At 46.7% G+C, this 14,663-nt stretch overlaps 1 protein-coding gene across 2 annotated transcripts in view; it reads left to right on the top strand.

Annotated features, from left to right (window-relative positions):
* KIF26B (kinesin family member 26B) overlaps positions 1 to 14,663 on the top strand; it is a 517,705-nt gene that overhangs the window by 413,471 nt on the left and 89,571 nt on the right. For both annotated transcript variants that reach the window (XM_027976327.2, XM_060396383.1), the window contains 3 exons: positions 4,500 to 4,706; positions 9,608 to 9,701; positions 10,909 to 11,171. In XM_027976327.2, the coding sequence (XP_027832128.1) occupies positions 4,500 to 4,706; positions 9,608 to 9,701; positions 10,909 to 11,171 (564 nt within the window). The remainder of the gene's footprint in view (positions 1 to 4,499; positions 4,707 to 9,607; positions 9,702 to 10,908; positions 11,172 to 14,663) is intronic.

The raw sequence follows: 14,663 nt of genomic DNA, 5'->3' as shown, positions 1-14,663 counted from the left end.
AATGATGCCACCCAGTGTTCATGGTTAGGGTGATCTGATGTCACCATGACCAGCTTCTATTGAGCTGATTCTTAAAACTCTGTGAACTTAGACACCAGGATAAAGAACCAAAATACAGAAATAGAACGTAACTGAAAGATGGTGGTGGTGAATTTACTCTTCCGTTTCTAACCTTGTAGGGAAAACTATTTATCCTTGCCAGCACACTCTCATTGCACCAGCCAGGGACTGATCCCTGTTACACGTGTGTTGGTCCAGAGGCTTCATTGTGAGGCTCCACAAAGGACCTGAGACAAAGTCACACCTGTGAAGGACTGCTGTGTCCTCTCCACATCCCACCACCTCACCATTGCCTGCAGTGTTTCTCTGACCGATGAGGGACCCTTTGAATGGTCAAATTGGCCCCCAGCCCTCCTAAGCCATATAGTCTGAGGAGAACCTGTGACCAGACAGCTTGTGGGCGGAGACACAGGCAGTGAGGAACCTTCCCGGTCCTCAGCCTCGGTACAGGCAGGGATCTGGGTGATCACATGGGTGGAGCAGTGAGCACCGTGGGGCTGCCTGTCGTGGGCTCCCCAGAAGGCTGAGGCAGTCAGCGCTGCTTCACATTGACGGAGAGTCTGTCCAGCTCAGGGTCAAGGCTCCGTGAGTCTCACAAACCCGCCTCTTCATTAGTCCCGCCAGGCCATCCAGGAGGAGGCCCTGGAATGATTAATGAGCAGGACAGCAAGATACCTGCTGTTGGGAGCAACACCTGTCCTGCACCAGCCACTGAAAACTCCAATGAATGAGGCAAAGTGGAGTCTCTACCAGGGAGCGCTTTGGTAGGTGAGGTGCTCAGCTCCTCTCAGGGAGTCAGGGCGCAGGCTGGCATTCCCCTACTCTGGGCCTTTCTAGATCCTCAGTTGCTGGGCCCAAAATAGTCCCCTCGACCCTGAGAGCTGGGGAGAAGGCTCTGCATGGCGACAGCTGTGGGGACCCTCTTCCCAAGGCAGTGGCGAGGAGGGTTGTCAGAGATGTTGTCAAGAACCTACCAGTATTTGCCACAAAAGCACAAACTCCTGGCAAGAAGTTAGGGGACTTTCTCAATCACAAGTGGTATCTCCTTAGCGCTTTAATTACAGAGGATTAGAAGGAAGTGGAGTGCTGGGCTCAAGGAATAATGACACAAAGAAATGAAGCAGAGAAACCCAATTTCCTTCCTTTAAGGGAGAAAAAAATATATATCCATTTTAAATGAATTGCAAAGAAGAGAATGGAAGGTGGCATTTACTTCAGCCCAGAATTCAGTGGGTTTTTAAAGAGCTGTGGATCTCCTTGGTCAGACCAGTGGCTGAGATCTGCAGCTTGTCCGGGAAAATTGAACCACAGGCCTGGAACTTCATTAAGATTCAGAAGCCTTCCCCCTGAACAAATGACTCGCCAATCCAGTCCCTTCTCTCCTGCTTCTCCTTGTGGGCCCTTGCCTGGCTTAGCTCATATTTTACATTCAGCACCTCTAGTTACCCAGAAATTGCATGTGAAATTGTGAAATAGAAAAGCAGTGGGCCATGTGACTCCATCAGTTCTGCCTGGGCTTGCATCATCCCTGACTCGTAGCGTTCAGGGGCTGGGCTAGGAGGTTGTCTGACAGAAAGCCCAGAGGCCCCAGGCACCTACCCAAAGTTGCAATTTGAATACATGCTCTTAGCACACCTGCTGTGTATAGACATGAGTGGAACTGAAAGAATATTGGAGACATTCACGGTGAACAAGAAAATTGCCAGAATGAAAGGTAGACAGACGTGATGGTTATTGTCATATAAGCAGTGACTATGTATGAGACTAGACGGTGTTGTACTGATGGGAGCCTTGTAAGTCCCAGCACTTCATACCCAGCTCCATCTGCAGTGATTCCCCCATGGCATCCTGTCTGAGTCCAGGGCAAAGTGTTCTAAAACCTTATCAGTCACACTGGGATTGGAAAACGCTAGAATATCGTGATTCAGAGAGAGGCAAGTACAGGCCGGAGGGGGAAGGGAGGCAGCAGACGGGGGAGGAGGAGAGGGAGAAGAGGAAGGAGGAGGAGAAACAGGAATCAGGCCCCTACTCTGTGCTCAGTACTTTACGTGTCAGTTCATTCTCACAACGATCCCATGAGATAGGCATTGTTGTTCCTAATACACAGATGAGAAAACTGAGGCTCTGAGAAGTTTGACTGTGTATGGGAGGCAGTAGTTGGCATAATGGAAAAAGTATGGATTGGATACTTTTCAGGGTTTTGGAGTCAGACAGAGGTGGGATCAGAGCCCAGCTGTACCACCCGCAAGTTCTGTAACATCTGTTTTCTCATCTATAAAATCTGGACAAGTCCGCCTGTGCACAGGCCTATTGAGAGGGTAAAGTACAATACCATTAGTAATAGCACAGCCTTAGCATACCATAGACCCTCAGCAAAAGGCAGGTACCATTACTTGACCTCCCAGTGAGTTGGCTCTTCCCATCACATAGCAAAGCATTGGAGCTTCAGCATCAGTCCTTCCAATGAATATTCAGGGTTGATTACCTTTAGGATTGACTGGTTTGATCTCCTTGCTGTCCAAGGGATGCTCAAGAGTCTTCTCCAGCACCACAGTTTGAAAGTGCTCAATCTTCAGTGCTCGGGTGACTCACTAGAAAAGACCCTGATGCTGGGAAAGACTGAAGGCAAAAGGAGAAGAGGGTGGCAGACGATGAGAGGGTTAGGTAGCATCACCGACTTAATGGACATGAATCTGAGCAAACTCTGGGACATCGTGGAGAACAGAGGAGCCTGGCTTGCTGCAGTCCATGGGGTGGCAAAGAGTCAGCTTCGTGACTGAACAGCAAGAGCAGCAAAATTATATGACCTCAGTGGGAGAACAGAGACCTGACTGTGAGAGGTCAGCTTCATCCCAACCTTGCCCTCTTCCACTATGACCACAGCCTCTGGATCTGCACTAGAGAACTATTCTTAAGTGATAAGAACAAGCCAGCCAGGACAGGACGTGGGACATCCGATGAGTCCAGTGCCCTAGGAGTTCTTGACATTTCAGCTTTGCCCCCTGCAGATGAGTCCCTATGCCTCAGCAGACAGGCTGAGATAAGCAGCAGGGTGACCTCACTCGCTAGGCACAGTGGAGAGTATTCTCTGAGCATTTCCGTATGCTTGAAATCTCTGACATAAAATTTTACAGTCCTTTCCCCCAAAATTGATGATTGACATTTCATCAGGCCTGAGCGTTGATTAGATGAAGAGGGCATGATGTAGAGAGGAGTTCAAAAATAACCCTATGTGTGACTTCCCTGGTGATCCAGTGGTTAAGACTCTCAGCTTCCAATGGCAACAAAGCCAATGTGGGGGGCATGGGTTTGATCCCTGGCCGGGGAATGAAGATCCCACATTCCACACAGCATGGCCAATTAAATAAACATATAAATTTAAATAATAAAAGTAACCCTATTCATAACATCAGAATTTGCCTCCTTGTATTAAAAAAATCCCCTCCCTTTGCGTCTGTCTGCCCTGCTAGTCTTTGCAAAGAAGACCGTATTATGGTCTTTGCAGCCCCAGTGCCTGGCTCCTAGGTTAGTTGCTCACACGTTTGGACTGAACTAGCTCCACGGTAACAAAGAGCTGGTAAGGGAGCAAATGCTGCCATTTTCTCAGGACTTGAGCCTCTAGAACTGTGCATGAGGCTTCAGCTCGACTTCTACTTAACTCAAAGAGTCCAGGGCAAGCAGTCCATTCCCACAAGTGCCCTGCTCAGCCCTGGGATGGGGCTAGGCTGGATTGAGCACTAGAAATGTCCACGTTCGATGACTTAAGAGGCAGGTTAAAGGGGGTGCTGTCTCCTGTTTCCCGCAGAGATGTGCTTTCATCCCCTGAAATGACCATTTCTATGCACTCACTTAATGGGATCTCAAATAACATGTTTCAAACAAATCTTTTATCAGTTTTTCCCCTTAGAACACATTTCAAATGCTGGTCATTAAAAACAAGGCATTTTCACAGTCCTCTAATGATGACACTAATAACTGTGGGTTTTTGTCTCTAAGAGTCCTGATGTGCAAGAGGCAAGGAGTAAATTATGGAGCTAACTTTTATGTCCAGGGTTTATTGATCTGTGAGCTTCGAGAGAACTACACTAGCCCCCAAAGCATGGCAGTCCAGATTACCTTTTCATCTAAGTAATTGGGCCACCTGGGTACAGTTAACTTTCTATTTATATTAATAGGAAGATAAAGAGCATGATGTGCCAGTTCTGTAATAAAGTAACGGATGTATCAAAATATTCTACCTGGTAATTATAAATAAGTCAGTTTTCCCATGACCTGCTGAGGATTATGTTGCTAATTCATTGTGCATTTTTTCATAATTTGACATGAGATGATTCCACACTGCCATATACACTTGTGTCTCCAACGGACGTAAAAATACTCCATCATAAAGTATCCAAGTGTCTTAATGCCTGTCATTTCCTGCCTTTGTTTCTTTACAGGTGAAAGTCATGCTTCGCATCTGTTCCACGCTGGCTCGCGATACCTCAGAATCCAGCTCTTTCTTAAAGGTGGACCCACGGAAGAAGCAAATCACCTTGTATGACCCCCTGACGTGTGGAGGTCTAAATGCCTTCCAAAAGAGAGGGAACCAAGTTCCTCCTAAGATGTTTGCCTTTGATGCGGTTTTCCCACAAGATGCTTCTCAGGTGGGTATAACCCCTCCTCAGGTTCAGGCAATATTGATTAGTTTCAAGAATCTGTAATTCTTCACTAGGACCCAAGAGCTGCCTTCCAGAGCAGTCTGTTGGGTCAGTTCCAGCGTCCACACAGCAACGTTTGCAAGTCAGTTTGAGTTCCATTGATTAGTTCAGTCCTTTTGAATGGTTGGTGTCACACCTTGGGCAGGCTGTGCCAGGATTTCAGCAGAACATACTCTTGGAGAGAAGGAAGAGTGAGCCAATCAGTGGATGGCAAACAGGAGCAGGAAGGGAGCAGGCCAAATTGGAAGCTTCAGGAACAGCTGCATCAAGGTGCTGGCAACTGGTCCATTGGGACCCCACTTCTGCCTGGGCATCTGCAGTGGACCACCAGGGACGTGTCTCTGCCTGGGCTTCTGGGTGTGAACCTATAAGAAGAGAAAAGGTGTTTCAAGCAGCTGGGTTAGAATTAGGCAGGGTTCTCCAGCTCCATAGAGGGTAGTCCTAGTGAGGACCTGGAGTGTTAGGCAGAGAAATTGAGGCTGTCATGCAGTCCTGTGGCCTGGGTCAGGCTAGGGATAGCTCTTGCTGCATTACAAACTGCTCTAAACCTAGTGGATTAAAACAGGAATAACTTACTATCACTCATGAATCTGTGGGTCAGCTGAGCAGTCCTCTACACCCAGCTTGGCACACCTGTGCATCAGTGATCAACTCTGGTTTGGGTCAAGAACTCCATTGATCTCGGCTGGATGTTATCACATGTTTGAGGACTGGCCAGCTTTAGGCTGGTCCAGAGTGGCATTGGCCGGCTCACTTGGTCTGTCTTCCATGTTGTCTCTTATCAACCTGCAGGCTATCTTGGGCTTGCTGTCATGGCAGTGACAGGATCCAAGCTTGCAGGCCTCTTGTGGTCTTAAGCTCAGAACTGACACATTGTCCCTTTTGCTGAATTTGATTGGTCAAAACTTGAGGGGTGGGAAGAGGCTCTGCCTCTTGATTGGAGGAGCTGCAGAGTCACATTGCAAGGGGGAAACACACAGAGAGCGATGGAGAATTGTGGCCATTTTTGTTGTTCAGTTATGAGTATAATTTGGAGGCTTCTTGGGGGCCTAGGATGCCAAGATTCCTTAACCAAAGCTCCTGGAACCCATCCCAGTAAGAACAGGTGTCTACTAGAAGATCCACTTACACCATCTGGTGCAATTCATCTGCCATGAATTGGTGCAATGGATCTTGTAGCAGACATCTGTAACCCAGGTTATAGGTGTACAGTGGCCTACTTTGCCTGCATTCTGGCATCAGACACCTGCACCTTCCTGATAAATTTCTAGCACTTCCCAAGATTTATTCAAAACAATGTACAATCAGGTAACTAATAGCCTAGAGCAGAACCTGAAGACAGGGTGCTGATGGCTGCCATTTGCAGCTCCTGTTAATTTCCTCCATGTGGCATCTGAATGTAGGAAGTAGTGATATTCAGATGGGCATGTATATTACACCATTGGCAGTTAGCACATATTATAGGCTCCATTCATTAACAAGCCGAGCATGTGGTTTCCCCAAAGAGTTTTACTATGAAAAGATGAAGTACTTTATGAATAAGTTCTATAGTTTCTCTCTTTGTTACATTTTTTGGGTGGATTCTACCACCCAATGGGCTCACTAATCTAAACCTGACATTGGGTCTAATAAATGACCCACAAATAATTTAATTAAGCTAAAACTTTTCAAAAGCAAATCTCCCTAAGTCATAAGAATTCCAAAGCAAACCCTAAATTAAGTGTGGCCTATTAATGAGTTTTAGATTTATTCCGGAAAAGGGAGCCATCTTTATTGCTAGTCTTTGCTTACATTTGGCACTTGGTTCCAGGGCCCGTGTGCTCACTCTGACAGTTGCACTCACTTCAGAATGCTTTGATTTTGCTACGGTTCTAATATAGTCAATGACAGTTCTATAAATTAATAAATTTGCAGTTTTCGAGAAGTTTCGTGTACATTAACCCACTTGGACTCTTCTTGGAATCCAGTGGTATTGGAAAGGGAGTTATTGCTGTTTTCACATTACAGATAAGGAAACTGAGACTCAAAAACTCAGTCTCTCCTTCATAAACCCTTTCCTGGGTGGACATCCATCCTGGATTCTTCCTAGGAAACAATCTGTGTCCTGCTCAGTATGGTGTTGTAGCTTTGTCCTCTCGCCAGTTTATCCACTGTTTACTAGCAGTGTGTCCTTGGGCAAGTCACTTCACCTCTCTGGGCCTCGGTGTGCTCAACCGTAAAATGAAAACAAGATCAAAATATGCCTCATGCGGTTGCTGTGATTCACTGCGTGGATACACATGAGGTGCTTAGAGCAGAGCCTGGACGTAGCGAGTGTCCGATCAATGCTATTTCTACTATTCTGTTGTCATTGTTAGCAGTGCTATCAGGCTGCTGGCATGGCCAGCCTCGGCCCCTTGGAGGGAACACCCTTTGAGCCTCTCAAATGGGGAAGCAGGAAAGTGTGCCAAAGGGGCCTCTGCCCTCAGGCCCTTGTGGTTGTCCTGGGAAGCAGCAGCCACCACAGTGGCCCGAAGCAGTCATGAGCTTTGCTTTCACTGGGTCTCTAAGGACATCAGATTCCTGAAGCTCAGCAGTGCTTAGAGCAGCCCTTGCTCCTCCTTATAAGCTACCCTCAGTACCCTCAAGTGGGCTTGGCAGTCATCAGCTGCCCATTGCTGGGGCAGAGCTCTGCTGGGTCCAGCTTTTGGGAGGTGTCTTAGTCCATTTGCACCCTCTTAATGAAACAGCACAAACTGGGTTTCTTATAGGCAAAAGAAATTTATTTCTTACAGTTCTGAAGGTTGGAAGTCCATGATCAAGGAGCTGGCAGTTTCAGTGTGTGGTGAGGGGTGCTTCTTGATTCATAGACAGCTGTCTTCTCCATACATCCTTACATTGTGGGATGAGCAGGAGAGTTCTCTGGGGCCTCTTTTGTAAGAGTGCTAATCCCATCCACAAGGGCTCCACCCTCATGACTTATCACCTCCCAAAGGCTCCACTTTCAAATACCATCACATATGCTGAACATTCAGCATATGAACTTGGATGGAGGAAGGGGAACGCGAACATTCTGTCATCACCAGGAAGGGTGGGTGGGAGAACTGAGGCCTGCCCGTGGGGAGCCCAGCCCTGCCCACAGAGTCTGCTCGGGAAGGCTCCTGCCTCTCTTGGTTCAAGGGGAAAGACAGCAAAGGGCCTCCAGGGACCACGGTCAGCTCCTAACAAACACCAGATGGACATGTTGCTGAGCATTCTCTTCTCAGTGAACACTGGGCAGGAATTCTGCATGGGGACACCTGCCCGCCCACCCTGTGCCCTGTGAGGCCGCTCCTGTATCTCTCTGACCTCGGGCCTTTGGACAGGGGAGTCAGGGATGTGTGTGGATTTGGCTCACATTCAAGCATCTTTCTCTTTGCTGACCTTGAACCTAATATGGTTTATTTTATGTATGGCTCTAGATGGGCTCTCAACCTCCTAGATCCCATCTCACTTCATATCCAAGGAAGGCAAGATTCATTTGTGGATAACTTCTCCCAGTCCTGCAGAGGCACGTTAGCAAATTCCATCAAGTTTCCACTGCCTCCATCTCAGGGTTTGGCACTGGGCTCTCATTGCTTAGGCTCTGGGGGTGAGACAGAGCCTGTGGTCCCCACCGCAGCCTTGTCCAGCTACCGCCTTCATTGAGTGGGAGCCCCCAGCAGAGCTGCCGAGGTGACCACCAGAACAGTTGACAACTGTTGGGAGGGTGGTTTTTCCATTTCAGTTCAGGGGAGAAAATTGATTTTTGAACACTTAGGTTCATTGTGTTGCTGCAACCTGGAGCTGAATAACTGCATTCATTGCCGAGGCTGCAGTTCTCAGATTCCCACTAGGAGGCACATTGCTCTGGTGCCCGTGGAGCTGTCAGTTTGCACGTCCTCCAACTGCTTCCAGATCCGCCACGATACTGAGGCAGAAAAGGAGGTGCAGCACATGGCGAGTGATTGGCCCTCTCGCTGCTGTGGAAGCCTTGGATGCTAACCAGAGGGATTTCCCAGATCCCCAAATCAGTTCATAAAATGTACTTTCTTATCATTTGCAGAGTGCTGTATTATTGGGTGTTAATGGGGAAATACCAAATGTCACCAAGAGCCTGGCCTCTGTCTAAAGATTTAATAGTCACATTGGAGATGAGACATATAACAGGCTGAAGAAAACCCACTGTAATATACTGACTGATGGTGATTAATAGTGTATATGTTGAGTGTATCTATAGAGAAAGAAAGAAAACCTGGTTTTGAAAAGGGAAGGATGGAGATGGAGAAAGAGGAGGGAGTTAGGAAGACAAAGCAGACATCCATCATTAACCTCCTGCTTGTATTAGAACTATAATGTATCTCAAGGTCACTTTTTCCTGAAATGGCACATCACCTTTTACTCTCTAATAAAGCCTAATCTATTTCATAAACGCATGCACACACACACACACGCACATGTGTGTGTGAAAGGAAGGAAGGATCTAGTTAGCAGAGGGTTAATGGAAAATTTAAATATTTGTACAAGGATGCCAGAATGGCAAATCAGAGAAGGGTGTAAGGTCCGTGAAGGCACCCTGGATTCCCATTCCAGCCTGTTCCTGCCTCGTCTGCAGAGACAGCAACTGAAATGTACGATTAGCAGAAGGGTGGTTTGCATGTAATGAGTGTAACTTTCAGACTTGCAAGGGACTGGGAAGTATGAAGGGTTCTGAGAACCTCCAGGACTCCATTAGAGCTGACCCATCTGAAAATGCCAAGGCTTTGTGACCCTGAGCCCAAGGAAAGCAGGCACAAATTTCCATTGTTAATGGTCCACTCACAGCTTGTGTCTCCTCTTGTGTGTGCCAGGCGGAAGTGTGTGCTGGAACCGTGGCAGAAGTGATCCAGTCTGTGGTCAACGGGGCAGATGGCTGTGTGTTCTGTTTCGGCCACGCCAAGCTGGGTCAGTGAGAACTTCGCTTCTTCATGCTGCTTGCTGGATTCCCTATTACTTCATCCTTTTTTCTGTATTGTCCTTAGATGAAGGGGAAGGTGTTTTCCTGCAGTGCTGAACTGAATAATCATGAATAACTGTTTCTGCTTCTGAAATGTAGATGTTTATCCTAAGTGGATTCCCAGTCATCTAGTAAAGCCTTAAAGTCCGGAAGATGAACAAAGAGTAATGGGGTTGTTCCCAGTTGGTCTGGGTCAGGGTCATGCCCAGAAAGCCAGCAGGAAAATTACATTTCCTGAGCAGGGGTTGTTGGGGAGCAGAGAGGGTCCCCCTTTCCTCTTGGATCCTACATAAAGCCAGAGGAGCAGCCACCAAGCAAAGCCTAGACCCCATTAGACCCTATCTGGGGGGATCAGTCTGGAAGCACCCTTACTTCCCACCACCCAGCAGTCGAGAACCCACCTGTGCTGAAGCACCTGGGAAAGGAGGCCTCCCCACAGCTCTGTGAGGGCCTAATGACTGAATCCTCCTGAAGTGCCTTCTTAATCCTGACCTATGGCCCTCTGCTCACCAGGTCTTACCTGGTGTGCTTGATAAGTTAGTAATTTGGGGCGTTCCAAAACATGGCCCTGGGCAGAGCTCCCAGCAGCAACTTTGCTATAATGGAGCCAGTTCTAGGCCAGGATGGAAAGCCCATTTCATCTCACTACCACTTCTTGATCGCTGATCAAAGCAGTGGTCCAGATTTTAAAGGGAATTTGCTCATGCTATAAAAGTATACCCAGCATTTAACTTGAGAAAGGACACAAAGTGTAAGCATGTGGAGTGAATCTGTGGGGTGTGATAAAAAGACCTATAACAGTGATGAAACACCTCTAGCCTTTGCACCATGAGGAAAACAGTGCGGAAACTGGACAGCCTGTAACGTTGTGGGATCTTCCTCGAGGTCAGTTGTGATTTAACCTTGACATCAGTCTGGGTTCTCACATTCTTTATTATAGCCCTTCCATCAGTAGTACTTGGAAATGTCTTCTTTGTTGTTGCTGTCACATTTTTGTTGTTGTTGTTGTTGTTGAATACTTTTCACCTTTTCATTTCCTTTCTTCCCATTCCCCACTCCCCAGGCCTTTCTCCTGCATCCTTGCATCTATTCCTGAGACTGCAGAATGATGTCCAGACACTCAAGCTGCTGTTCTTTCTTCCCTTGCCCTTCCAGGAAAGTCCTACACCATGATTGGCAAAGACGACTCCATGCAAAATCTGGGCATCATCCCCTGTGCCATCTCTTGGCTCTTCAAGCTGATCAACGAACGGAAAGAAAAGACAGGAGCACGTTTCTCGGTGCGGATCTCAGCCGTGGAGGTGTGGGGTAAAGAAGAGAACCTTCGGGACCTGCTGTCGGAGGTGGCCACGGGCAGCCTGCAGGACGGCCAGTCCCCAGGCGTGTACCTGTGCGAGGACCCCATCTGTGGCACGCAGGTGATTGCTTCCGGGGGCTTGGTCGGCTCCGGGTGGCTCATCCCTACCTCAGCGGCTGGGGCACTTCACCTCGTGACTCACTCAACATGTAAACTGGGAAGGCTTGCAAGTGTTTACTTTAAAGTGGACTGGAACTTTATGGCCTGCAGCTGCAGGACCAGCTGCTTGCCCAACCTAAATATTTGTACCTTGAATCTAATTGACAATGAGCAGGAACCACAATTGTTGTAGCAATCGGGGGAAATTGAATTCACTTTTCTTTACGCCCCTTTCCCAAAAAAAAAAAAAAAAAAAAAAGTACAATCTTTCTTTTGTTTAACAACAAGCCGAAATATTTACTGCTTTGCACAAATAGCTCCAGCCATTACTGGGACTGTTTATGGCTCTATAAACTGTGTTTCTGGCACTGGTTTACAGCCGGATTAGTGGTGCTGTAGGAAAAACTAATAACCACTTTCTAATTAGAACCATGATATAATTGCTAAGCCAAGAGAAGTTCCAGTTGGCCTCTTCAGGATATCTTGCCTGTTGAAAGTGTTTCTACCTCGCTGTTTGATGAGAGATGCAGGAATGACCTGGGAGGCCTCTGGTTCACACCCAGAAGAATCACTTCTTTCAGTCTCTAACAGTAGGCTTTAGTTTCTAGTTTTATCAGATGCCTGCATTTTAGATGTGTTCATTTTGATAAGTATAATACCTGTCTCCTCTCAAGTGGGATTATTTTCTCAGGTGAAGGTACCCTCTAGTACCCCCATCTACTCATACCTGTCCATGTTCTTGCCCTGCTTACAGCGTCTCAGATCCTCCTACTTCCATTATGCATCCTCGTGATTCACGCAGCCTTATGTGACCTTCCAGGATCACCTATTCCCACTTCCCTCCTTGCCACTCATCTTAAATTACATTTAGATCACCTCAGAAAGCAGTGACTCTCAAACTTTAATGTGCATAAGAATCCCTGAGGATCTTGTTAAAATGCAGATTCTGGTTCTGAAGGCCTGGGATTGGGCCCCTGATCATGCATTTCTAACAAGCTTCCCAGTGACTGACCGCACTCTCAGGAGCAACTCTAAGGCATCCACCATCCTCCCTCTTACCCTGGGCCTTTGCAAATTCTATTCCCTGTGCATGGAACAGTGCCTGCTCCTCTCCTCTTGCTCTTCATCTGGCTAACTCCTTATTTGGGTGTATTAGCTAGATGTCACTCCTTCCAGGAAGCCCTCTTGGATGTTTCTGCTGACTGTCACTTGTGATTGCCTGGTTAGTTCTCAGCAATGCCCAAAGGTCTGTACCATGTCTGACTAAAATTGGCTCTTCATAGTTTTAATGATGCACCAGATATTATTTGGATATGAAACCTAAATAGAATGCAAGCTAAGTGGTCATACAGACCTTAATGCAGTGGTTCTCAAACTTCAGTCTTCATCAGCGTTGCCTGGAAGACTTGTTAAAACACAGACTGCTGGGCTCCACCTCTAGAATTTCTGATTCAGTAGGCCTGGGATAGAGCCCTGAAATATGCATTTGTAACAAGTTTCTATGTTATACTGATATTGCTGGTCTGGGGACTACACTTTGAGAACTACCAGTTGGAAGCATCAGACGTGCTCAGACCTCATCTACACAGCACCTGTGACAGAGTTGGTGTGACCCTACCCACTGTTCCCACTCTAAGCATCACCTAGACATTCAACTATGCTATAACCTCCATTCACTTTTATAACATCAATAATGGAGTTCCACAGAGGTGAAAGCTCTGATTAAATGAAGCTGGGAGGGATTGGGGGCAGGAGAAGAAGGGGACGACAGAGGATGAGCTGGCTGGATGGCATCACTGACTCGATGGACGTGAGTCTGAGTGAACTCCGGGAGTTGGTGATGGACAGGGAGGCCTGGCATGCTATGATTCATGGGGTTGCAAAGAGTCGGACATGACTGAGTGACTGAACTGACCTGAACTGAAGAAGAAGAGGACAAGACCCACGTCCTCTTTACCTTCTTGCTGAAGAATATTAAACATTCTTTGAGTTATTTTTCTGCCATAGTAAGTATAAAACAATGAGCACAAGAGAACCTGTCTTTGAAGTCTGAGGATTTTGGTGGCCTCAGGTTCTAAACATCAACTCTCCCAGTTCAGAATTATGGGTGCAGTTAGAGTCAGAATCAGTTCAATTCAGTTCAGTCGCTCAGTCGTGTCCGACTCTTTTTGACCCCATGAACTATAGCATGCCAGGCTTCCCTGTTCTTCACTATCTCCTGGAGCTTGCTCCAACTCATTCCATTGAGTCAGTGATGCTATCCAGCTGTCTCATCCTCTGTTGTCCCCTTCTCCTCCTGCCTTCAATCTTTCCCAGCATCAAGGACTTTTCTAATGAGTCAGTTCTTCACATCAGTTGGCCAAAGTATTGGGCTTCAGCTTTAGCATCAGTCCTTCCAATGAATATTCAGGACTGATTTCTTTAGGATTGACTGGTTTGATCTCCTTGCAGTCCAAGGGACTCTCAAGAGTCTTCTCCAACACCACAGTTGAAAAGCATCAATTCTTCAACATTCAGCTTTCTTTGTGGTCCAACTCTCACAACCATACATGACTACTGGAAAAAACATAGCTTTGACTCTATGGACCTTTGTCAGCAAAACTGTCAAAATGTCTACTGACCCTAAGGCTCGTACTACAAATCATTTCTTTGAACAAATCAGAAATATTCATTTCCTTTTCTTCCCCTCCCTTGATAAAGAAATGCAGGTCAAATGCTGATAGTATTGCTCTGAGTCAGATTTACTGTCAAAATAATTGCCAAGGCATCTCATAGGATTTAGATACATTCCCCCTGATGCTTCTTTAATCAATTAATGAGTATGCTTTGAACATAATTTAGAAATTAAAGATAAAGTAGATATCCCTTTAGATGAGACAAATGATATAGATGAGACATTCAAGTAGCTTGGGGTTGGTTTTTTTTTCATGTCTTTTACATTTACTTCTTTAGAACTATTCTAGTAAATGTGGCCTAAAATTGACTTTAATTAAATAGCTGGAAAAATTAAGAGTTGAGTTAAAGCCAAGTAAGGTTTCTCACTTCTTTGAGATACAGTACCCTGGATTACCTGCTTCTGTACAGTCTAATCTTTGAACTCAAGATGCAGTCACATCCCACATGTTCCCTTAGGTACATGGATTGCCCAGGATGTTGGGTTTTCTGGGCTCTACAGAGGTCAGGGCGGGACACCTGCTCCCACTGAACACTGAGATAAAACCATTTGCTTTTCACGCCTGCTACTTAGAGATTCTGGGCTTCCCTGGTGGCTCAGCAGTAAAGAATCCACTGCCAATACAGGAGATTCAGGTTCAATCCTTGGGTCAGGAAGATCCCCTGGAGGAGGAAATGGCAACCCACTCCAGTATTCTTGCCTGGAAAACCCCACGGACAGAAGAGCCTGGTGGGCTGCAGTCCATGGGGTCACAAAAGGGCAGACACGACTTAGCAACCA

The sequence above is a fragment of the Ovis aries genome, chromosome 12 (assembly GCF_016772045.2).
Source record: "Ovis aries strain OAR_USU_Benz2616 breed Rambouillet chromosome 12, ARS-UI_Ramb_v3.0, whole genome shotgun sequence".
NCBI lineage: Eukaryota > Metazoa > Chordata > Mammalia > Artiodactyla > Bovidae > Ovis > Ovis aries.
This window is presented reverse-complemented; position numbering and strand designations above follow the sequence as displayed.